The 24,793-nt window shown below is 54.4% G+C and overlaps 5 protein-coding genes across 5 annotated transcripts in view; 3 read left to right on the top strand and 2 right to left on the bottom strand.

Annotated features, from left to right (window-relative positions):
* Nucleotides 1-975: 975 nt before the first annotated feature.
* FDXACB1 (ferredoxin-fold anticodon binding domain containing 1) lies at nt 976-4,715 on the bottom strand. The gene is made up of 5 exons (XM_027699561.1): nt 4,311-4,715; nt 3,654-3,810; nt 3,312-3,515; nt 2,713-2,871; nt 976-2,377 (listed from the first exon to the last, which is right to left on the bottom strand). Exons 1-5 carry the CDS (start codon nt 4,474-4,476, stop codon nt 1,210-1,212), a joined length of 1,854 nt encoding a protein of 617 aa, XP_027555362.1. The 5' UTR covers nt 4,477-4,715; the 3' UTR covers nt 976-1,209.
* Nucleotides 4,716-7,203: 2,488 nt separating this feature from the next.
* On the bottom strand, nt 7,204-10,334 carry CRYAB (crystallin alpha B). The gene is made up of 3 exons (XM_027699493.1): nt 9,927-10,334; nt 8,904-9,026; nt 7,204-7,528 (listed from the first exon to the last, which is right to left on the bottom strand). The coding sequence occupies exons 1-3, from the start codon at nt 10,122-10,124 to the stop codon at nt 7,325-7,327; spliced, it is 525 nt and encodes a 174-aa protein (XP_027555294.1). The 5' UTR covers nt 10,125-10,334; the 3' UTR covers nt 7,204-7,324.
* A 1,832-nt stretch (nt 10,335-12,166) lies between these two features.
* On the top strand, nt 12,167-14,124 carry HSPB2 (heat shock protein family B (small) member 2). Its single transcript, XM_027699492.1, has 2 exons — nt 12,167-12,289; nt 13,175-14,124. The coding sequence occupies exons 1-2, from the start codon at nt 12,196-12,198 to the stop codon at nt 13,624-13,626; spliced, it is 546 nt and encodes a 181-aa protein (XP_027555293.1). The 5' UTR covers nt 12,167-12,195; the 3' UTR covers nt 13,627-14,124.
* Nucleotides 14,125-17,469: 3,345 nt separating this feature from the next.
* Nucleotides 17,470-24,491, top strand: CUNH11orf52 (chromosome unknown C11orf52 homolog). The gene is made up of 4 exons (XM_027699495.1): nt 17,470-17,813; nt 20,667-20,707; nt 21,413-21,459; nt 21,769-24,491. Exons 1-4 carry the CDS (start codon nt 17,626-17,628, stop codon nt 22,003-22,005), a joined length of 513 nt encoding a protein of 170 aa, XP_027555296.1. The 5' UTR covers nt 17,470-17,625; the 3' UTR covers nt 22,006-24,491.
* Nucleotides 24,492-24,628: 137 nt separating this feature from the next.
* DIXDC1 (DIX domain containing 1) overlaps nt 24,629-24,793 on the top strand; it is a 31,172-nt gene continuing 31,007 nt past the window's right edge. The window contains exon 1 of the mRNA XM_027699376.1: nt 24,629-24,696. The gene's annotated coding sequence lies outside the window, so the exon portion shown is untranslated. The remainder of the gene's footprint in view (nt 24,697-24,793) is intronic.

Here is a 24,793-nt window from a genome sequence, read left to right as displayed (position 1 = left end):
TGTCCCGCACACACGGTCACTATCCATCACACATGGTCCATGCCCCGCACACACGGTCACTGTTCATCACACACGGTCCCTGTCCCGCAGACACGGTCCATGCCCCGCACACACAGTCACTGTCCCACACACACAGTGTCTGTTCCACACACATGGTCACTGTCCATCACACATGGTCCGTGTCCCACACGCATGGTGTCTGCTCTGCACACACAGTTCCTGCCCCACACACACGGTGTCTGTCCATCACACACGGTGTCTGTCCCGCACACACAGTGTCTGTCCATTACACACGGTCCATGCCCCGCACACACAGTCACTGTCCCTCACACACGGTCCATGCCCCGCACACACAGTGTCTGTCCTGCACACACGGTGTCTGTCCATCACACACGGTGTCTGTCCATCACACACGGTCTATGTCCCGCACACACGGGCCGTGCCCCGCACACACACTATTTTAGGACTAGTTAGGACCCTTTGGAATATAGTGATAGAAATAATTTGTGATTAGTCAGAGAAGCCGTGGCTGCCCCATCCCTGGAAGTGTCCAAGGCCAGGTTGGACGGGGCTTGGAGCAACCTGGGCTAGTGGAAGGTGTCCCTGCCCATGGCAGGGGGTGGAAGGAGATGAGCTTTAAGGTCCCTTCCAACCCAAACCATTCTGGGATTCCATGATTTCCATCTGTATTAGCTCCTCAGGAAACGGTCCACGGCTGGGATCCCACCCCCCAGCACCTCTGCTGAGATGGGCTGTGTGAGGCAACCCAGACCCACCATCCTCCCACAGGGACTGAGCATCTGCACAGGGTTTTCAGTGCTCAGAACACATGCAGTGCCTGGGAAATGGTGACGTCCTCCCTGTTTCAGTGTGCTTGAGACAATCATCACCAGTATAAGGTGCCGGGCAAGCATGAACAAGAATAGGAAAAGTGAATTGGCATCAGCAAGGAGATCGAGTCCACTCTCACAGGACCCTAGGAAAGAAAGGCTCCACTTTATAAAACGAGTTTTCATTACACACACAGAGAACAGGGAGGTGCTTGGTCCTCCTTAACAGGAATTTCCACATTTATGACGTGTGCAGGTACTCAAAGTCCACCCCGCCTTTGTAAGAGGCGCTGCAATAACACCCCGTGTCAGGTGACATTGGCCAGAGCAGAAACCTGCACAGGTGCTGCTGGAGCACCTGAGCCCAGCCTGGAATGTTCTACCTCAGGGTCACACCCAGCTGCTGCTGGATTTCCTCCCGGAGGCGCAGCTGCAGCTCCGCGGCCCCGCGGCAGCTCAGGGCCCTGTCGCAGCACTGGAAGGTCAACCTGTAGCAGAGGCTCCTCCGCCCCGTCCCTGCCTGCTGGAAACTGTCCCTCAGCTGGATGGAAACCACCGTTTCACCTGACACCCCCCTGGCGAGGGTGTGAAAAGCAACCTCGTCGAACTGCTCCCCCTCGGGAAGCCAAAAGCTGACGTCGTGCACGTAGGAAGGGGGATAGAGGGAAAAACTCTTGAAAAGCCTCAGCTCTCCTCTAGGAAACTGCCTCAGGAACCGTGTGTCCGGTGTCCAGAGCATTCTCCAGTCGGATATTCCACAGAGCAGCATGGCCAGCAGGTCAAGGTTCAGTGAGGCAAAGACAACCACCAGCTCACTGCTTGCTAGCTCATGAGATGTCCTTATAACCCCCAGGCAGGAGACCTTCTCACAGGAGCCTGGAGGATCTGTCTCCGTGCAGATGAAGTACTGAATTTTACCAAGCTGAGACTCAAAAGCAGCAAAGTCACTTAGCTCAGTTGTTTCAGAGCTCGTTGCTTCCTGCAGGTTGATATTTGGTTTAGTGCCAGTCTGGTGAAGAGAATGTATAGTGGATGTAATGTTATTCACCAACATCTGGACACAGCTGCTCTCTGTACCCCTGTTCACTGCAGACACAACGAGCACCTCGTGAAAAACAGGCATGGAGTGAGGAGTGACACGACACTTCCTGAAAACTGGCCCAGAAAGAACACGGAGTGTCCCTGGGAGAAAGGCTCCTTCTTGCATTATTGCCTGAGCATGAGGCAGAAGGGAAGGTCTGAGGTAAAACTGCTTTGGGCTGTGACATCCTTCTGGGACATTCTTCTCTGTGCCCTGGCAAAAATCAGCACGGGAAAATAAAACTGCATTTGCTGGTCCATGAGACATTTCCTCAGGGCTTGGAGTCTCCTCTGGGCTCGGAGTGATCCAAAAGATATTGGAGGGACAAACCCCATTGAGGTGGCCTTGGAGGAGCAGGGGAAGGCAGGAGTCAGTATCCTGTAGTGGAAAGGCTTGGCTGAGCCCTGCAGCGAGCTCCTCCTTCACTGTCCGGACTGGGTGGTTTGAGTTTGGTTCCAGGAAACCCCTGGGAAAAATAAAAGTGCAAATTACAGACACCACTAAACAGATTTCCCTGGAATAGCCTTCCTGTGGTCATGATTTGAGTGCAGCAGTTCACCCAAAACATTCTTAAGCCAGTTTTCAGTAATTACCTGAACAAGCCAAGCCTCTCACCAAACGTGTTGCATGTTTTCAGGACACTGGGGTTTGTCTCCAGGTTGCAATCAAGAATTAATTGAATTTGCTAATAAAAAAGGAGCGGGGCTTACCAATCATCATATCCATTTATCTGACACCTGGTCACTCCCACTGGGAGCAGGAGAGTGTTATGGCCAAACAGAAACTAATTATAAAACTCACCTATTAATTTTATCCACAAGGACTTGTGGCACTTGAAAAGAAACCTTTTGGCTTTCCAGTTGTATCCTGCAGCTCACAGGTGTGAAACACAGGAGAGGTGTACTCCGTGTGAAAACGTGGTTCAGGGCACCCTCTACACAGAAGGATTTATCTTGGCTCCTGACAACACACAAAACCACAGCAAAGTCATTGATAATTTCTGATATGTGCCACATAATTTCTGATATGTGCCACAAGAAAATGTTACACAGGTAATCCATGTGACACCAACACACGTCTTAGTGAATCCCAGGCCTTGTTACAACCCTGCTGGGATTGCCTGCTGAGCAGATACACACACCACAGTCCTCCTGACAATTTTGACCTTTAAAATCCTAAGACAGTCTTATTTTTAGAGGGTACTTTGGCAAGAAGCTTGCATTTGAATCTTGGCTATTCTGCTTAGAGATGAAAAAGAACTGCAGCTATTTTAAGGAAATTTAAAAGGAGTTCCTCTCCAGCAAACAAGACACTAAAAGAACACACTAAAAGATACTAAAATAAATGGCCTTTATAAGAGCACAAATATCAGAATTTTGGTTTTGCCATGTGATGGTTACCTGTAACCTGTACATTTATATCCATGGATCGTCTCTGCATTAAAAGGATGAACATCACTCAAGATAAATCCAGCTCCTGCTGCCACAGCCACTATTTGCCAGCTGTTGTGCCACTCTCTCCTTGGCTGGTCTGCAGGTGTCCCACCCTGGCCATTGCAAAGAGCCACATGGATCTCTCCCTCCTCTGCCAGCACTTCTGCGGAGCTGGAAGGAAAGCCACCAACAAGAAGAACCCTGTCAGCACACCCACAAGTTTCACAGGGCCAGAAAAGCACCTGGAGCACAGCTACAAATGTGTATCACAGCAGGCAACCAGCACAGAACCATTTCTGGGTTACTCACCTATGGAAAAAGTGGGCAAGAAGCTCCCTGTTCTTCACTACCCCAGCCTTCCTCCCACAGTGGGGGAAGTTGAAGTAAATACAATCAAATTGTCTTTTTTCTGGTGAAAAGTAGTCCTTCAGCTTGGTGCAGTCCACAGAAAACACAACCTCAGCTCCTGCAACAGCAAAGAAAAAAAAAACAAGGGTGTGATGTTTATCATTAGGGAAAATTTTAGAGAAAGGTAGGAATGCAAGTCCTCTAATTGGTTTTAAAGTAGGTGAGAGCTGCCAGGCATTAGGAACACCAGGAAGCCTGGGCTCCACTTCACCTCTTGTGGAAACTTCTGAAAATACTTGAAAATAGTAGTTTCAGTGTAATTTCAGCACTATTTAAGTCTGATCAGATTTTAGGGTGTTTGATTTAGCCAAACGGGCCATTCCAATCCCTCATCCCAGACGCCTGGAGCGGCGAGGGGGATCCCAAGGGTCTGGAGCCAGGGCACGGCAGCGCGATGGCTCTGGATGGAGCCCTGGTGAGAGAGGACCGCGACAGCAAAGAGCTCAGAGACACCGCTTCCTCCTGCCCCGCTGTGCCCGGGGGTCCCACCACCCATCCCATCGCATCCCATCCCATCCCATCCCATCGCATCCCATCGCATCCCACCCGCGCACCCACCGCTCTCCCGCAGCCTGCGGATGCTCCGCGCGGCTCCCCCGCACCGGGACGCGTCCTCCTCGCTCTCGTAGCAAGTGGCCACCACGTGCGTGCCCTCGGCCCCGCAGAGAGAAGCGGCGAAGGAGAAATTGCCCTCCCCGAGCAGCAGGACGCGGCGGAGCCCCATGCCCCCGCACCGGCGGCGGCGGCGGATCGGAGCCCCCGGCGCTCGGAGCCCTCGGGACTCGGAGCCCGCGGTTCCCGGAGCCAAAGTCGCTCGCTCATGACGTGGAGCCGGTCAGCGGCCACTGCTGGTGGCGTCGGGGCATCCCCGGTGCCTTATGAGCAGCCCCGGGGGGATCCAGGGAGCTGCCGGTGCTCACCGGGATGGATGGATGGAGGGATGGATGGAGGGATGAGCCGCCGCATCCCCCCCCGCGCCTCCCCAGCTCTTGGAGGGGGCTGCGCTCTGGGAGAGCTTTCTGAGCCGCCGCGCAACAGGAAATGGGTGTTAAATAAATAAATAAGTGCGTAAATAAATAAATAAAGCCGTTACGAAGCTAAGGAATCGTAGAATCACAGAATCCTGGGACGGTTTGGGTCGGAAGGGATCTTAAAGCTCATCTCGTTCCACGGGCTGGGACAGCTTCCACTACCCCGGGTGGCTCCAACCTGTCCTTGGACGCTTCCAGGGCTGGGGCAGCCACAGCTTCTCTGAGCAACCTGTGCCAGGGCCTCACCACCCTCACAGGGAAGAATTTCTCCCCAATATCCCACCTAACCCTGCCCTGTGAGCGACGGGATACTGGGAAGGCATCGGGTCCCTGTGGCCTCGGGTAAATCACTTTCTTTGTTTCAAAGGGTGAGTGACCCAGAGAGGTTTTCACTGCTGAGACATGGAGCATAACACCTCAGAAAAATGATTACCACCCCACCTTCCCCCTCCAGGAAAGGAAAAAACCCCAAACTCATATTTAGCCATGCTAAATGTGAGTTTTCCTTTCCAGCATCCTCACTGCTTTGAAGCACCTTGCACTCCAGATTACAGGGGAAACATCAGAGAATGAAATGTTTGTGCTCAGAGCTGAAACACTGTTGGGTGTGTGGTGCAGCTAAAGGGGAGCTCCTGAATTACATCTGTGCTTTGAGATGTCAGAGATGTTTTCTGGCGTTTTCTCCCTGCTGAGCTGGGCTGCTGTGCCACCACAGAACAGGTATTTCAGGTCATTCAGGGAGTGGTATCTGCATTTCAAGTATTCCTGTCTAGCTGACCTCATCATCCCCAAAGACCTTTCACTCAAAATGCCCATTTCTTGCTCCTGCATTTGGGCCCAACAAAACCCTGGACTATAAAAAACATTTCCCTCAGGGGAAATGCACTTTCTGGATATATTCTTACTATTTCCCACTTACTTCCTCAATTATTATTTTTTTTTCATTTTTATTCTTTTAGAATTTGAACAAGAACTTCACTGGTTTCTGGGCCCCTACCCTGAGTTAGAACCTCCTTTGTGCAACCCAGCTGCTCAGTCCTGCTTCACTACAGGCCACCACATGGAAGCATTTTTATTTTGCTTGTGTCCAACACTCAGAGAAGGGACAAGAAGGATGCAGGAAAAGACTCAGAAACCAGGAGGCCTGTCTGCCCACAGTGCTACAAGGATTTCCTTCGAGCAAAAAGACCTGTCACACATGAAAGCCAAATGTAGCATCGTGTGGAAAATATTCTTCCTGCTGTTTAATCTGTGTTTTTTGTGACCTAAGTGAGTCACCACTCACCCTGTGCCTGGTCAGACAAGCCCAATTAACACCTTAACTGGGAGAGCTTACTGGTAACACCTTAACTGGGAGAGCTTACTGGAACCAGCTAATGGGAAACACCAGACCTTGGAAATGAGGGGGGATTTGAGGTATTTGACAATGACCCCACGTCACTGAGTGCTCATTTTCTTTTTCTCCCCTAAAGACACAGAATGAAGGGTAACCTCTCAGTTCAGCTGAGGTGTAAATTGATCCCTTCTCACAGAACTTCTGCCTTAGCAGGTATAAGGAACATAAAAAATAGGTCAGGTCATGACTGAGTCTGATGATCTGCGTGACAGATCTGTGGCGTTCTGTCCTTTTTGAAGATGAATTTTAGAATTCAATTCCAGTAATACAGACTTCCCTTTATGCTCATATCCCTTTGAAGGGAGGTGCTAAGCAGATGATGGTGCCTGAAAAGGACTTAGTAGTGGTTTGTATCACTCAGCAATGACGGCATAAATCAGGTCATTGCTGTAGACATCAGACCCTGTTCCTTGTTTGAAGGGCACTAACATCATAGTTTCAAAGGGATGTGATTTGCATCATGAGAGCAGGATGTTTTTCTCCTCTCAGGGGATATCTGTGTTTAACTGCAGCTCTGCAGTTTTCATCTGCAACTGCTCTGAACTGGCTGCAGCACTTGGATGCTTCTCCACAACGTGAGTCATTCTAGAGATTTAAGATACAGTCAGTTGTTATCGAATACCCACACTTCAAATGGGTTTCAATTGTCCTGAAGCTGTTTTACCAGTTTAATCTCCACTGGAGAGAAACTTTTCTGTGGCTTGTGAAACACTCTGAAATCCTCTGTGTCATAGTTTGAAACTGGCCCCCCCTCAAGAAAGAAATCCAAGAGGCAGTCCAAGACCACGTCCTTCACAGTCTGAAATTCGGCTGAAGGAAAAGACTCGTGCATTAGATGTGTGCAAAACATTAGAGAATGTAATCTGGAGTGGGATGGGTGCTTCTGGACACCAAGACAAGCTGTCCTGGCCACACCTGCCCCTCAAGCTGTAAGGAAGGATGGTACCAAACAGGTTCACCTTACACAGCTCCCCGGACCCGACACTCCGCTCGTCCTCAGCGCCCGAAACAAATAAATACAAGCTGCTTATTCATGTTTTATTCGTTAGTAAACTTACTCGGCATAAATAATAAGAGCAGCCCCTCAGCACCTGGTGCCAGGTGCCGTGGACTGGCCCCGGGGGGGGCCGTGGGTGGGCACAGCCCTACTTCCTCTGGGCGCCTGCGATGGCCGGTTTCTCCTCGCGGGTGATGGGGATGGAGCGCTCGGGGACGTCGCTCACCTTCCTGGGTGCACTCACAGTCAGCACCCCGTCCAGGGACAGGGACGAGGTGATGGTCAGAGGGTCCACGTCGTCGGGGATCCTGTATTTCCTGTTGAACTCCCTGGCGATGAAGCCGTGCTCGTCCTTTCGAAAGGAGAAGGGACAGGCACGATTAGCACCGCCCGAGTTAAAAGAGCTTTGAAAATGAGATGCCCTCTTTAAAAAGAGCCGAGTCTGGCCAAAGGGAGGCCACTCGGCCAAAGGGAGGCACTGCCCTGGCTGGGTGCGGGTGCCTGCAGGTGCCAACACTGCTGGCAGGAGGAGGGTTTGTGTTCCTCCTCTGGGCTTCACTGCACAGCTCTGGGCAAGGGGCAGCACCAGGCCTGCAGTGCCAACCACGCCAGCTCGTGAGGGTCTGCAGAGCCCCAGTGAGCTGATCTCTGTTAGAGTGCTGGATTGTGTTCTTAGCCAAAAAAAATTGCAGAAACTATACTAGGATTACAGGATTATTATTATTATTAGTAGTAGTAGTATTACTATTATTATTATTATTACTATTATTATTACTATTATTATTGTTATTGTTATTATATTGTTATTGTTATTATATTATTATTTTTATATTATTCCAATTTATTTTTATATGGATATTTTATTTTTATTATTATTTTATTTTATTATTTTGAGTATTACTGTTATTATTTTTGCTTATGTTCTTAGCAAAAAAAAAGTTGCAGAAGCTCCGTCAGGATTACATGCTATTATTATTATTATTATTATTATTATTATTATTATTATTATTATTGCAACAAACATGGGTAGAGCCCTTACCAAATCTTTGTTCACGAAGCCTAGTCATGAATTATTATTATTATTATTGTTATTATTATTATTATTGTTATTCTGATATGGCAATTCCAGCTACTTTATCATGAGTATTCCCTTCCTTCTAGCAAGGAACTGGGGACAGGAGGTAGGAGGGATATGGGGGCTGTAAAATGCTGTTTTATCCACCTTTGAACATGGCTTTGGATTTCTCTCTGCCCAGTTGGCACCCGGGTCTCCAGGGCCAGCAAGAAGTGGGATTATGAGAGCAGAACACAACCTTTAAGGGTTAGAAACCCATAGCTGGGCCTAGGAAAGGTTACACAACAGGGCAGTGCACTGGTTCCTTTTGTGGTTTGATTATTACAGCTTGTAGTCAGTGTATTGAACACCTCCCTGCATTTCTGGCCTCTCCCCAAAAAGAGGGAGGCCCAAAAATGCCCATTTCAAAGACGATTTTCCAGTTGGGTTCACAGTTCATGTAACATCAGCAATAAATGTTCACCCTCTTGCTGCCCTGGCTGGGATCAGCTGGGGGGGGTTTGCACAGAGCATCTTCCTTTGGGGTCGGCTGATAAAACAAAAAATGACAGGTATCTGAGGTGAGCAGAGGGGAGGAGTGTTTTGCAGCCTCCTCGTTTCACCGGAGGTGAGGAAGCTCCCACTGGGAGTGGCACAGTTAAATCAGAAGTACCTGGCGCTCCTCGTGCTTCCCGTGGATCTCTATCATGTCCCCGAGCACCTTCACTTTGAGCTCCTCGGGGGAGAAATGCTTCACATCGAGATTTACATAAAACTTGTCCTTGTCCAGTCGCATCTGCAAAACAAGGAGGTGACTTCAGGAAAGAGCAGGTGAGGGTTCCTGCTCTGAGAGGCTCTCAGAACACAGCAGGTCAGCACTCAGCTGGTGTCTGCACATCCACTGACCTTTATTTTGGGGGTCTGATCTGAGGGGCTTTGTCCCTGGCTGGCCTTGCATTAATGCCCATCCCTGTGGTACCTGAGATTCTCAATTTGTTAAAACCTGCTAAAACTGACCCTTGAGTTGGTGTAGTGCTGATTATGCTGTGCTTCAGTGCACAGCCAGACCCAGGTCGCTAAATCAGGGCAAACATTATGCAAAGATTAAAATAATACTTTCCCTCCTTCTGCTCAGAATAGCTCTACAAGCTACTTGTAAATAAGAGATTGACTCGTAGAACAGGCAAGTGCCTCTTGGCTCAGCCCCTGAAGCAAGCACACTCCTGCTCCTTGATCCTTTGGGTCCTGTATCTTACTGAAAACGCTGCTCTCCTCGGCAGTGATTCTTTAAAACAGGCCCCTTTTTCCTCAGCAGCCTGACATGAGCATCCCACTGCCCCTGCCCCTGTGCTGTTTGCTCCTCAGGTGGGAGTGGGATTGGAAGTTGGGCACAGCAGACTGGGAAATTGGGGAAATCAGGCTTCCTCCTGTCTTCTGTCAGCTCTTAGAGCCACCTCAGTTTGCCTCTCTTCCCATCGCTATGGCAATACTTGCTCTCAGCCACAAACGATGAGCAGAGCACGCAGAGCTTCTTGCCTAACGAAGAGCCACAAGCACAGCACCCTTTTCCCCAGCCTTCTCCTAAATAACCACCTACAAGCAGCTTCCAGGCTCTCAGCTCTCCTGGGTGTCCAGCTCCAGAGCCACCAGGGCGTGCACACAGCGGTAACAAAGAGCATGAAGAAGCAAAGATTACCTCAGAGAGTCCTGTCTCTAGCCAACTGGGCATCCGAAGGATGGGGGATCTCATCAGGAAGGGGCTGAAGCTGGGGGAAACAGGGAGCAGCTCTGACTCCTGCAGGTGCTCCCCGAAAATCTGGTCAAAGATACGACTCGGTGCCAACCAAGAAAAGAAGGGTCTGCGGATCAGGGGGTTATGAATGGTGATATCCATTGGAGAGCGCTGGAGGAGCCTGGCAAACAACTGTGCTGCAGTGCCGTGCTGGGAGCCTGGGACAGCTTTATACCCGTGCAGCTGGCCTGGCCTTCCACCCCCCCGAGGCCTCTTGAACAGTGGTGTCAGGGATTTTATTGTCCCACTCCTGGGCCGGTCCCCTCGGCGGTGCCCAGTAGCTGTCTGAGGGATTTGAACGCGCTGCTGAGGAGGAGGGGGAAGGGGAGAAGAAGAGAAGGAGCCCAATGGGGCAGCAAGAAGCCAAAGTGGCCGGCCCGCCCCGCTCCCCACGTGCTGTTTATCTGCAGAGTCCCAGGCGGGCTTGGCGGATGTTCCCAGCTGCTTCGGATGCCAACGGGATCAATGCAGCTCCTATCTTTGGCTCCCAGGGAACGCGACAAGGGGCTGTTGTTCCCGCTGCCAGCGCCCAGAGCTCAGCTCCCCACATCACCCACCAGCCCTGGGGAGGGCTCTGCCCCTGCCCACGGCAAAGGGAGTCACAGAGCCGGGGGGCAGGGAAGGTCCCAGTGGGTCTTTGCTGGGATCCCCCTGGCACCGCAGCCCAGGAAGGCCCCACAGCTGCCTTTGTGCCCGGTGGTGTGTGTGAATGGAAGGGGGATTTCTCCACCATTCAGCCCAACACAGAAACTACTGGAGAGCCCAACACTGTGACCTCAGAGCCCCAGAGGGCCGGAGCAGAGATCACCTGGGCGTGCTCACGGTGCCTCCTCAGGGATTTGAGCCACCTCTGTCTGCCTGTGCCCCTGCACTAAGCTCATTTTCTATAGTTGTGCTCCTAATACATCTTAACTCACACATTTATTTTAATTCCTGACTCGCCTGTGAGCCTCAATCACAGGAATGGGTTCAGCCTGGCAACTGTACTTAAAGGGCAAGAACTAGTCTCTGCCTCTGAGAGCTCGTAACTTAAACACAATTTCTGGCTCAGGGGCACATCATTCTTACTGCCAGCACTGCCAGCCCTTTGCAGAAGGCTCTGAGCCTCTTCCTCTCAGCTTGTCTGCAAGAATAGGGAGCAGAATTTGCTCTGTGCAGCAGCTCAGGCCATAAATACCCTCTCCAGCTCCCCATTACATCAACAGCACTGCACCTGCTCCCTCACACTGCAGGGACACGGGCTCAGGGAAATCTCTGGTTTCAGGGTACGTGGAGCTCAGCTGGGCTCTGCTCCCCTCCTGCACCACCAGCAGCCCCCAACCCTGCTCAATGGGACTGGGTCTGTGCCAGCTTCACCCCTCGGTTAACTCTTGATCCCTGGCACAGGGATTTCTCCAGGTCTCAGTGTGCTGTGCCAAAGCCCTGGCCAAGGGAACAGCCTGGACAGCCAGCTTGGAGCAGCACAGTCCAGGGTGGGGAGGTGTCAGTAGTGGGATCTGGATCCTGTCTAGTCCAGCTTAACTACCTGCAGCACTTCACCACTCAAAGGAGCTCAGCCTCTGCAAAAATCAGGTTTATTGTGCAGGGCACGGGAGGGGCTGATCTGGCCCTGAGCTCCTGGTGGGGCAGTGGGTGTGACAGGGACTTCATTGCACAGCCTGAACACTCACCAGCCAGCATTAGCTACTGCCCCGTCCCCAGGAGGGGCTTCAGGGCCATCAGCACCATCAGTACCATCCACACCAGTGCCAGGGGCCCCCTGGACCTGCTGACTGGCCTTGGAGCACCACCAGCAGCACAGCCCGGGCTCTGTCCTGCTTTTCCCCACTTCAGCCTCCCTCAGCTCATCCCTGTGCCTCCCGGCTGCCCATTCCCCTCCTGCACCCCCTGCTCCAGAAGGGGCTCTCCGGGGCTGGGAGGCCGTGTGGGATGTTCCCAAGGTGTCCGTGACTGCGGGCAGTGCCTGCCCTCCCTGCTGGAATGCGGCGAGAAGCTTCTCCCGTCACCCTGGCGAGGCATCCTGGGCCCTGTGCGCGGGGCTATTTTGGTCCATCTTTTTATCACACACTCCTCCCTTTGGAATTCACCCAATTAAAACCTTGCAATCTGCAGCCTTCACTCTCAGAGGCAGCGAGGGCTCGGCAGGTCCCTGTCCCCTGTCCCCAGCCCTGCCATGGCCGCACGGACCGTCCCCCACGCCCACCCCATGAGCTCTGAGTATGAGTTCGCCAACCCCAGCAAGATCTACGACCAGAACTTTGGAGAAGGTAAGGAAGGAGGTGGGATCCCCCCCTGGCACCTCTCTCTGCCCCGCTGCAGGAAGGCTGTGGTGGAGCTCCCCCAGGCAGATTGACCTCCAGAGCAAGCTAAGGGAGCTGGAGCCAGGGAATTCAGAGGGTAGGAACACAGGTCAAACCAGGGGGATAGCCAGGGTCTCTCTCTTCATGTCCACTTCCTCCATCCATGCCCACTGCTGTCTGTGCTGTCCCTCCCTCATGCCACCCATGCTCTGGCATTCATGCACATGCTGTGAAAACATGGAGCGAAACGCTCAGGGGAGGGGGGGGGAAGTTTTTTCAGCCAGGGGATGTGGAGAAAAGCTGAGCTGGGGTGTTCAGCACAAAGCTGGGCAGTGGCTGGCGGAGGGGAAGGAATGTGGGCAGCAGCAGAACCATTCAGCTCCAGCACAACAGCGTGAAAAGGCAAAAAGCTCCAAGGAAAGCCCCCCGGACAATGGCACACAAAAGGCCTTTAGTTCTTCAGGGCAGTTTCTTCACCATCAGCATTTTCCATGCCCATCCCTGGCTGTGGGCTCTGCACTGCAGAGCGCCCAGTGCACCTCCCAGTCCCTCCCAGTCCACCCAACAGACATGTGAAGCTGGATGCCAGCCCTGGGCTCGCTGGCTGGCTCGCTGGGCTGTGTGGTGGGAGGCAGTGGCTGGCAGGCTCTGTGTGTGTCTGTGTGTGTGTTTTAGAGACACAAAGGTAGGAACTGCAAGAGGCTCCACCCATCCTGTGCTGATGTGGTGGCAAACCCCAGGTGTGTGCCAGGTCCCAGCCTCCTCCTGCCACCCTCCCCTGGCTGCTGCCAAGCATCCTCCTCCAGCTCCTCCCTCGGGAACCGCACGCTCCTCACTGAGTCTCCTTTCCAGGTGTGTCTCCATCCGAGATTTTAGCCCCTGCCCTGTACCACGGCTACTACATCAGGCCTCGGATCAACAAGCAGCTGGAGCGGGGCACCTCCGAGATCTGCCTGAACGAGCACAAATTCCAGGTGTTCCTGGACGTCTGCCAGTTCCTGCCCGACGAGCTCAGCGTCCGCACCGTGGACAACCTGCTGGAGGTGGTGGGCCAGCACCCCCAGAAGGCTGATCGCCACGGCTTCATCTCCAGGGAGTTCACCAGGACCTACATCCTCCCTCTGGACGTCGACCCCTTGCTGGTGAGGGCCACCCTGTCCCACGATGGCATCCTGAGCATCGTGGCTCCCCGCACCGGCAAGGAGCTGAAGGCCAAAGTCAACGAGGTGAAGATAACGCAGGAGGAGCAGCCAGGGGGGAAAGAGGAGCAGCCCGAGGAAGGAAAAGAGAAGGAGAAGTCCTAAAGGCCCCAGATGTGGGCTTGCACTGGGAAGGTGGGGGGGACAGGGATGGGGAACCCACGGTGACAGACTCGTGTTTCTCACCATCAGTGTTTAGCAGGGCTCTGAGGCAGCCAGACTGCTGCTTCCCAAGGCTGATGGCTGGAAAAAAAAGGGACTTGGAGCTGAAAACAGAGGGGGACTGAAGTGCTAGTGTGAGGGAGTGAGTGTCATGCAAGTTTTCTCCTAGGTCAAGTGCTCACGGAGCACCAGGCAGGGTGCTCTTCTCTCACCCCAAAAGACCAGGGCCACTCTTACCCCAAACTGTGAGGCTGTGCCACAGTGGACTGTCAAACAGCTGCTGTGCTCTGGCCCAGGAGGGAAGAGGGAAGAGATGATCCCAGTGCCTTGCCTCTGAGCTGGTGGCTGAGCTTTGTGGACACGGGAGGTGGTTGTTGGTCTGTAAAAGTGCCTGCAGTTCTCAGGAGGGAGGAGGAATAAACCTGCCTCTGGTCTTCTCTTGCTTGCCTTGGGCTCCTGTTGCTTCTGGCCTGCAGCAGGAAGGATGGACAGTGCCTCAGCTGCGAGGAGCAGAGCAGCAGAGTGGAAATGGCATTTCCCTGTGGAAATGGCATCAGTGATGACATGGAGGGACTGTGGGGCACCCAGGGGCACCTCTGAGATTCACCTCCTGGCTCGGGGGCAGCTGCAGTGTCTGTTGTGGGGAGCCCTCAGTGGAGCAGCCTCAAGGACAGAAGGGGCAGAGAGTGATGAGCTCCTGGAGGGTCCCTGTGCACCCCCAGACCCGCAGGAGGGATTAGCCCAGGTAAACTAATGCCGTGGGCTCTGTTTGCCCTCAGCCATCTGGTTCATGGGGCACCAGGCTCATTCACACACCGACCTTCTCAGCCCCTGGGAGGGGAGTGAACCCCGAAATGCTGCAGGGAAAGGCTCAGCTCAGATTCCTGCAGCCCCAGAGGGGATGGCTTTGGCCCCTTTGCAGGTGGTGTGGTGTCACTGACTGGCTGCATGAGAAATGTCCCCGTGGCCTCGTGATGCTGGGCTGTCGGGGCAGCTGCTGCCCCGGGCGGCCCCAAGGGCTCAGCAGTTGCCAGCTGCAGCCCTTGTCTCGTCAGAGCCAAGTAAAGCAGGCAAAATGCTGTGTCAGTGCCTAAATATGGGGGTCCCCGACGTGCCTCAGGGCAGCTCTCCCTCAGACACCCATGGGGATAAAACTTCTCCCTCTCCCCGCTGGGATGTGCCCTGCAGGACTCTGCCCTCTCTCTCCATGGGTACCTGGGGGCAGAAAAGCCCTGCCCAGCATTCTGTCCCAGGCAGCACATCCCCTCTGCTGCTGGAACACTGGCATGAGGCTGCTCTTTGGGTCCTGCCAGGCACGGTGGGGTCCAGAGCCCAGCAAACCCCTGCACAGCTATTTTCTGCTCCCCAGGGCCCCTGGCAGCAGGGAGGATCAGAGGCAGATTAAGAGCAGCCCTGTCTGCCAGCTCAGAACCCAGTGGGAGGGTGGCTGAGCCTCCAGCCCCGGTGCGGACCAGGTACCACACTCAGTCTGGACCCCTGGGGATGCCCTTACTCGGGAATTAGAAGCAGACAAGCTGCTGCCAGCGAGACACTGTCAAAATAGAAATGTAACAGGCGCTGTCTAAGTCCTTAATAATAACTCCAGAGATAATTCTGGGCTGGTGACTTTCAATCACCTGGAGCAGCTGCATCCCAATCACCCAACACCCACCCAAACCCCAAGTCCAAGGAGGGCTGAGTTCCTGAGCCCAAATCCCTGTGGGGAGGGCAGGAACCTGTGTCTGTGTGTGGGCTCAGGCAGGACCATGATTTCCTTAGTCCCCCCCTCATAAAATGTGTCTTCAAACTCACAGGCACTCCAGGGCAGCAGCTACAAAAGGCTTTTCTTTGCCTCTGACCTGGCACCTCCTGTGCTGGTAAGAAAGGCTGGTGGTCCCCTCTCTCACTGCACATTTTCTGTCACTGGGATAATCTTCCTTCCCGGGAGTGAGGATAGGGAGGATGGCCAACACATGACCCTCGGGCTGGGCAAAGGAGGGCACATCACACACAGGGCACACTCCAGAGCATGAGATGCTGCCCGGGCAGCACGAGGGCTGCAGGTTGCTGGAGCACTGGGGGCTGAGAACAGGAGCTGGCCAGGGCTGGGGCTGCACTGGGAGTGCCCTTGGGCACCATTGCCATAGAAATGCCCAGCCTTAGCAGTCACCACACAGTTCTCTTCCCCCCTCCAGCTTTTCCTCGCCCTGTCTTTGCTCTGCCACGAGTTCATTCTCCTCTGCTGGGCCCTTGCAGGCTCGCCCTGTGCCAGTCTGACAGCCTGTCACCCAGACAGGGCTGCAGAGAGAGGGGCTGGCACTGCCTGGTGTCAGCCAGGGCTGCTCCTCTGCCCCCTGGCAGGCTCTGCTCCACGCAGCCTGCTGGCTTTGCCCAGCAGGATTGCTGGAAGCCATGCTTTCTTTCATCCCTGCAGACACAGCCTGAGGAGGGAATGCAGAGTGGCAGCCAAGCGCTCCCCGGCCCTGCCAATGTTTTTGATGCCTTTCTGTTTCTCTGGTGGAGCTCAAAGCAGCAGCTCCAGTATTTGTGAAAGAGGCTGATGGGAACAGGCTCCCGGCCCTTTTTTTTTCTTCCTTCCCCACAAAGCAACAAAGCCCAAGTTATCCCAGAAATCAAAACAGCCACTGGTTCACTAAAACAACAGTGTCTGTGGCAAAGCCAGGGACACACAGTCTGCAGCTTCCCAGGCAGGGACAGGCTCCTGAGACCACCTGGTCTTTGCAGGACCCTGAGAACACAGTCCTGTTGGCATCAGGGCTGAATCCCAGCTGCCTGCACAAGTCCTAAGTCCTCCCTGGGGTGCTGTGGTGCAGACTGGGCTGTGCCATCTCTCCAGGCACGTGATGAGGAGCAGTGTCAGAGCAAGGCTTGGGCTCTGCAGGTCACAGTGCAGCTCACCCAGGGCTCAGCCCAGAGAGCAGCTGTGCCCTGTGGCCCTTCCAAAGCACGATCCTTCTCCTCTTGCCACTCCTGGACAGGCACAGGGTTTGCTCTGCACTTGGGCGGGTGATAAATGATGCTGTGAGCCTGGCTGAGAGCATGGGCACACCTGGAGGAGGGGACTGGGGCCAGTTTCTGGCACAGCCCACCAGAAGGGTGAATTAAAACTCACCCCCTCGTCAGGATACCCCATGAGGGACTCAGAGCTGCACAGAACTGGGTCTGTGCCAAATCACAGCTGTGGGGCACAGGTTCTGCTCAAGAATAATATTCACATGGTGTCTTTGGATATTGAGCATCACTTCTCCTAGTGCTGCCTGAGATTGGGTACCAGGATTAGCCCAGGAATGACCAGCCAGAGTCTGAAGGGCCCTCAAAGGAGTAGAGGGATAAAATACACGTTCATGTTCCTGTTTGCCTTGCTGAGGGTGAGCCTGAGAGCTGTACTGCAGGCCCTTAATGACGTGAGGTGCCTCACGGGATCCTGTCCTTCCCAAAAACACAACACTGCACACTTTCACCCAGGCAGCTGTAAAAAGAGTGGATTTCCACCAATGTCCCTGGGGTTGCAGGTCAGGAGATGAAAGCAGACCTGCCAGCCCCCTCTAACTGGGCATCACGTGCCTTCCCAAGCAGATTCCCTCTTTCCCAGGTGATGCCAGCCCGTGCCACGCATTTTTCTGACATCCTGCTCGCGTATCGGGGATGGGCAGCAGGAACAGCACTGAGGGCTCCCACTCTGGGGCTTCTCCTTTTGTTCGGGAACATTTGAAGTCCCTCCTCCGTCCCCTTTTGCATCACTGCTGGCATCAGCGGGATGGCGCCGGGGGCAGAGAGGGACAGCGGCGGGACGGCCACCGCCAGAACCAGAAAACAGAGTTTTAGCCCCGGGGGTGAAGCCCTGGGGACACGCGGGGCTTTTCCCCCTCCTCCCTGGGTGAGCAAAGGGGCGATCCGGGCCCCGGGGGCCACCCCCGGCAGATGCCACACGGGGCCAGCACAGCCCCGCGCAGCCCGTGGAGAGAAACCCGACACTGCCAGACACTCCCTTGGAATAGCCAGGGGCCGAGCAGGAACCAGGAAATACAAGCTCTCCCTGTCCAGAGAACGCTCCAGCTCCATGGGGGAAGGAGCGACATGGGCAACCTGTGCAGCTGCGGCCGCCCGGGGTGAGTCCGGCGCGGGCAGGGGCGCGGAGGGCACGAGAGGCTCCGGCGCTTCGGGAGGGCTTTGGAAGCTTTGCGTCCTTTCCAAGGCTCCCCCCTGGCTCCCAGCCCCGCTCCCGGTCAGCTCACACCGACCAGGGAGGGGGTCACGGCTGGGGGGGTGCAGCGGGGGGCGCAGGGGCAGGAGGGGAGGGGGGACGAGGGGCTTTGCTGTCGCATCTCTCAGCCCCGACGGGCTGTGCCACCTCCCCGCAGTGCCAGCTTGGGCTCCAGCGGCTGGGAAGGAGCTGCTTCAAACCCCTGTCCTCGACCCTCCGGGCCAGGGAGACACCACAAGGTGTCCCTTTGTCGCGCTGCTGGGAGGGGTCCTGGCGTTCAGCCACCCCCTCCTGCTCTCAGCTATTCCAGCCCCTCTGTCCGGGCTTTATTTACGCTCGGGAAATCCTGGCCAGGTTTGGGAGATGCTGTCGCTGTTTCTCCCTGGGAGGGAGGGAGAGAAGGTGACTCTTTAATCCCTCCTGGGTCGCGCCCCGGACCTCCCGCTTGCAGAGAAAGGGCACAGTGGAGCATCACTGGGTGCCAAGCGGAAATATTTTCGGCTCTGAGCGTGGAACAAGGGGAAGAGCCATGAATATCTATCTGAATGAAGCTCCGAGGACGTTCTCTCCAACACCGCGTTTGTTAAAAGTATGAGGAATTCGTCCGCGGTTTTTAATAATTCCAAGCGGCACAGCATCACCTAGTGGAGGAAGGTTCGGGACGCCGAGGTCCTGCCAACCTGAGCCCCGAGCTGGAGGGCAGAGGAGTTTGGGATTTAGGAATAGGAGCTGGAGGTGGGGGGTGGAAGGCTGGGTCTTGATGTGTCACCCACCAAAACTCCCATTTTATTTCCCCTACCCTGTGTTGGAGGGTTAATGAGGTACCCAGGGCATCGGTGAACAAAGGGCCTGATCAGGGGCTGCCTGAGGCACAGTCTGAGGTGTTTAAAGGAAAGCTATTACAGCAAATTTATTCACAGAAGAGAGTTATTGATGAATATGCCCTCGGGCCTGGGTGCCTCTGCAATCATGACCATGGGCAGGGCAGGCCCCAGGTTGTTCTCACCACTCAGGGCACTAAAGTGTGAACAAACAGGAAAATATGCCCAAATTCAGGATTATGTAGGACCAAAATCAGGATGGCACTGACATGGGAAAAGGGGAAGCAGCAGTGTGGGAGCAGGGATGTGTGTGCTGTCATGGAGAATAGGATGTGCTCCTCTCAGCCTGGGAGTTACAACATGTTTGACCTGGTTCTGAGAAGAGGGGAGAGGTTTCCCTGCTCTCGTTTCCCTTGCCACACATGTCCCAATTACTGGGAGCTGCCGTCTCCTGCCTGGCTGTGCTTATCCTGCAGACAGCCCAGAATAGCTCCAGCCCACACTCTGCCTGTAATGCTCCCTGCACACAGGGAGGGAGGCAACCAAACCTGGCAGCTGATCCAGCAGCCTCCCTGGCAGCCAGGGGGAGAGGGGACCTGCTGATTCTGCCTCAAATGGGGCTGCTTTGATTGCAACCCACAACGTGCCCGAGGGAAAGGGCTCTGGCACACAGGCCTTGCCAAGGAGGGCCCTGGAGACCCTGCACACAGTGGAGGAAGAAGCTGTGAGAGCCAAGGGAGAACCACCACCAGACAAATTGAACAAATTGAGTTGGAAGGGAGCCACAAGGACCATCGAGTCCAGCTCTTAAGGGAATGGCCCATACAGGGGTCAAACCCACAACCTGGGTGTTATTAGCACCCTGCTCCAACCAGCTGAGCTGATCTCAGGGCTAAAGCAGTTCTGCCTTGATTTAGCCCTCCAGACTTTCCCTGTCAGGGGCTGGAGGGCTCTCAGTGCCCCCGTGGGCAGCTCAGAGCAGGGACACGCAGAGCAGCACCAGATCCCTGTGTGTGGCCACCCTGCCTTCCCCAGGGCTGCCCCTGCCTTCCCAGCAACCTAGTTAATCATTACTGACCATTTTGAATGTCTCCAGGTTCTTTGCCTGCGTTCAGGCTGGGTTTTTGTTTTCCCACTGGAGTGCCAAAGGCATTACTGCACACGCTGTCCCGCTTCCCTGGCACGGGCACAACTCTGCCTCGGGCACTGCACTGTGGCACGACCAACTGGCAAAGGCACACCATGTGGGACGTCTGATATTCCTTGGAGACCAAATGGTGACCCTGCAGCCCCATCCAGCAGAGGCCTGTGAGCCCCTCAGCTGCACTGTTGGTCCATGGCCAGCACCACAGGGACGTGTGTGTGCACAGGAGGAGCCATACAAGGGCTGGCACCTGCTCCCTGACCCCCCCCAAAACGTCCTGCACCGGTGACATTTCCTTCATGCATCTGTCCCACAATGTGACAGCACTGTCCCCTGCCAGCCCCAGCCTGCAGGAGCTCAGCCCTGGGCTCTGTTGTTACAGCTGGAATGGATTTGGCTCCCGTTCATCCCAGGGCTGGAACATATCTGTGTTTGGCTTGTCTCCTCCTGGTCACACAGGTACAGCTTAGATTAGGGTTTGGCTTGGCTAATAATAAGTGCACAGCTTGTTTGGTTTGGTTGTGCTCTAAGTGGAAAGCTGAGAACAGGAAAACTGTCTGAACCACTGAATTAGCACAAGGTCTGTGCACGGCTGCTCCTTGGGCCAAAGCACAGGGAATGGGGGTGTCAGAGCCTCTGACCCCCAGAGCAGGGTTTGTGCTGTCTGACATCATGTTCTTCTCTGAGACACTTCTTGGGCCTTCCTGGTACCTGGGGTGGGTGTCTGGATCTGTGTGTTGGGAGGGCAGGGGCTGGGGATTGTCAGGGCTCACGTGTCTCTCTCTGATTTCAGGAAGTGTCCTTCCCTTTTCAAAAGAAAGAAGGAAAAGCAAGGTAAGAACATGTGAAAATGCTTTAGAGATGGGGTGGCTGATCCTCTGGCTGGGTGACATCAGTCAGTGCTGGCTGTGGGGGGATCCCTGAGCTCTTCTCCCACACTTTTTGTGCTTAACCTTCCTCAAGAGGAGCTTGGTAGAAGCAAAAGGCAACATTTCTTTGAATCTTAAAGCAAAGGGTGTGGTGTGCCATGGGGGAGGGAAGGGACTTCAGCAGCATCTTTAGAATATCAAAGTCTCACATCAAAACACAGGCAAGTGCTCTCAGTTGGCAGCATCAAACTCCTGTAAGAGCTGCAAACATCAGCCTGAACACAGTCCCCCAGAATAAAGTGCATTCCTTAAGTAGCTCAGTTGTGTCCTGTGGCCTTTGGGCCGTGCTGGGCAAAATATGTTTGCCAGGCAGCAAAGGAAATAACAAAGTTAAAACTGGATCTGAGTTCTCCAAGGGCCTGACAAGGAAGCTCTCTGTGCTGTGTCTGTACTCCTGGGCTCTGCCAAGAACACTGTGGTCCACAGCATGTTGTCATCCTGGGAAACCTTATTTTTCCCAAAGAAACAAGGCCAGGCTTTCTTCTCAGGGACAGCATCAGGGCTGAGGGTGGCAGATGAGGAGGAGGTTTGATTTGTGCCCTTGGGCCGGGCACCCAGAGGTGGAACAACAAGCAGCTGTTAACCTGGTTTGCTGGTGTTTCCCTTGCAGGAACTAATGTGAGGCACGAGAGTGGACAGCAGCAGCCTGGCAGGAAGGTAACCAGCCTCCCAGAGCTTCTTCCCTGGCTGTGCAGTGAGAAGACAGAGCTGGTCCCCACCCCCTGGGCTGGATGGGCTGGGAGGACACGGGGCAGCTTGTCCAGAGCCATGAACCCTCTCACCCTGTGTAGGCTTTCCTGGCTGTGGGAACAGTGTGCAGGACACTGTTTTTCCCCCCTGGAGCACAGTGGAAGCAGCAGGATGAAACCCCTGAGGTGTCAGAGGGCTGGGTGGGGCTGGGGCTGGGGGAGGCAGGGGCAGCAGCAGCCCAGGGATCTGAGCTTCCAGAACTTTCCCTCCCCAAAGGTTCCGACCTACGAAGACGTCCCTGATGTCCCCGTCTACGCCACGGTGAGCAAAGCCCAGGGGGTGCAGCAGGATGAGAGCATCCACTATGCAGACATCCAGGTGTTCTCCACGGCCCGGGAGCGCTCGGCGGCCGAGGTGAAGAACCTGCAGCTGCAGAATGCCACGGAATATGCCACCCTCAACTTCCCCAGGGCCAGGCTCAAGTACGACAGCAAGAATGGCACCCTGGTGTGACAGACTTGGTGGCCTCCTCCTCCTCCTCCTTCAGCAGCAAAAGGAGTTCTCAGACTTTGAGATGCTGCAGATCCAAGGGAGCCTCGTGGACACACCGAGACTCTGTGGGGAAGTGTCTCCCACCACAGACATTCTCACAGCATGGGGAGTTCCCCACATGATTCTGCTGATGAAAAAACCCCTCTTCCCCTTGGAAGGGTTGCCTCTGACGCTGGAAACCCACCTCCTGTCAGCACTGGGAGGTGGCAGAGCTGCCCCTGGGCTGGTGAAGGCTCGGAGCTGCAGGGAGGACGTCCCTGCTGTGGCACAGCTGGATCTGGGAACACGGCACACAGAACTCAGGGCTGGGACAAGGGAGGTCTCGACACAGGGCTTTGTGTCAATGATAAGAAAATTCTGAATGTGCAGGACTGACACGTGGGTGATGCTGTGAAGGAATGAAACCTTCAACAGCATCCTCTGCAATGTCTCCTTCCAACACCTGCCCCGTGGCTGCACCAGGCACTGTGGGCAGGCCCTTCTCTCAAAAGCAGTGTTCTGTAGCCATGCACAGCTCTGGAAAACCGAGCCAGGAATGCAGAGTTAACGAGGGGTACAGGACAATTCCTTTCACTGATGGGCTGTGCATCTGTAGCCCTCCATGCTCACAAGTGAGAATTGAGCTCCTGGCTCTGACTGGGAGTGAAACAAGGAAAACTGGCAATTCAGCTGTGAGGCAGCCCCAGATTTAGGGCAGTTATCCAGCCCTTAGAGTCCAGCAGCTGTCTGCATGCCTGAGATACTGGGACAGCCTTAGAGAGGACTTTGGACTTTGCCTCCATTTCTTCTCATGTACTGTCAGCCTTAGTCATAAACCCCAGGAACACAGAGCACACACCACGAGGTGTTACCTGCTAACCCTCCCAGACCCCCCTCTGTGTCTGTGTAGGGATTTAAAATAATGTTAATTATGCAGCCCAGCAATTGTCCAAAAGGCTCCTGCCCCTGCACTGGGTTTGGCAGCACTGGCAGTGGGACAGGGCCCCAGGCACTGCCTTCAGGTCCTAAATCAGTGCTTGGCACGTTCTGTTCCTCAGCAATGGTCTGCAGAGCTGGATGCAGGTCGTGGGACAACCTGGTTATTGCCAGTGTTTAAAAGTGGACGCCTTGGTACCTTTTGTATACATACATAATATTAATATTGCATATTATAACTCAGCTGAATGTAAAAAGAATGAAGGAGTTCCTGCTTGTTGCAAAGAGTTAAGCTGGTGTGGGCAGTGTTTGCTAAGGTGGAAATGTTTGAGGACCAATCTTGAACTTTTTCTGCCTTTTGGCCGTGCTGTCAGCAGGGCTGTTGTAAGGGCAGAGGAATCTGTCCAGAAGGTCCTTTTTTATAATGGATATGATATATTTTTCTACCTGAAAAGGGGTTTTTTTTGGCCTATGCTGTGCAGCTGACCTCAGTGGGGCCATTGTAAGGGCTGCCCTTAATTTATAAAGGGTACAGGATGATGTCATTTGAAGGGTTGGGTTTGAGCTCCCTTTTCTGCTCCTCTTTCTGTACTCCATGCCCAGCATGAAACCCTTTGGACTGAGGATGACTGAGTGGGCACAGGGTTTACTGACACGAGTTTGAGGGAGCCATGGGGCACTGGGACACTCAGCTCTGCCAGCCCAGTGTCAGACAGGCTGCCAGACCTGTCCCTCCTTTCACTGACCCCTGGCACAACCAGCAAGGCTCCAGTTCCAGCCAAGCCCTCTGCATCACAGGAACAAACTGGATCTTTTTAGAGACATCATCGAATATGGACTATAGCTCAGGAGATGGGAGGGTCTCTAGAAGGTGCAAGACTGCAACAAATGATTTTAAAAACCAATCCAAGTGCAAACAGGCTGTTATTGCAGTGCCATGCACAGGGAATGGCACGGAAGCTTTTCCTCCCCCAGCAGCAGAGCTGGGACTGGGGACATTCAGGGACATTAAGGTCAAGCTGCAGGGACACCAAGGTCAAGGTCCTGGGCCCAAACTGGTGTATATTTGCACATCCATCGTGTCAAACCAGTTCTGCCATGGACAATAGCAGGACTGGGCTTGGCTCAGAGATTTAAGTCACATTATTCAGTTCTGTTGGTCTGTGGCTCAGCCCTTCTGTGCTATGAATGGGTGGGAGCTCAGCCGTGTTTCAGTGAGAGCCTGGGCCCTGGGATGGTGGGTTATCTCCCACTCCCTAAGGAGCTCCAGCTCCACAGCACTTGGGGTGGTTTCTGGAAGTGCAGCACATCTTGGAGACAATCCCATGCTCCCACCCAGGAGTGGTGATTTTGCCTCTTTTCCAGCAGAGAAACGTGAAAGCCGCTTGTTCTGCACGACGGATTTTTCCAAAGGACTCGGTTTGGCACTTTTTGAACGTTAAAATCCCCCAACATTGTATCTCCTGTGCCTCCCGCGGGCGTCACGCGTGGGCGTTGATGTTGATGTAGCATTAAAGACGGAATGTTTCGTTTTAAGTGATAAACCCGCGCTTTGGGGGAGGCTCCGGGGGGGGCGGTGCTGGGCTTCGGGTCCCCCCCTTATCCCAGTCCCGTTCCCGGCTCCCCGTTCCCAAGTCCCCCTTCCCGGCCCCTGTCCCGGCTGCGGGCGGAGCCAGGGACATCCCGCCCCATCCCGCCCCTGTCCCCACGGCAACCGGAGACGCGCAGCGGGAGCAGGTACGGCCGGGAGAGCGGGTCCGGTACCCGCCGCACCTCAGCTCAGCCCATCCCTGCTCATCGCGTCCCACCCCATCCCACCTCACCCCATCCCACC

Source organism: Neopelma chrysocephalum, unplaced genomic scaffold (genome assembly GCF_003984885.1).
Source record: "Neopelma chrysocephalum unplaced genomic scaffold, ASM398488v2 Primary Assembly neopelma1_138, whole genome shotgun sequence".
In the NCBI taxonomy this organism is placed as follows: domain Eukaryota; kingdom Metazoa; phylum Chordata; class Aves; order Passeriformes; family Pipridae; genus Neopelma; species Neopelma chrysocephalum.
The sequence above is the reverse complement of the archived record's forward strand: the minus strand, read 5'-3'. Positions and strand labels throughout refer to the sequence as shown.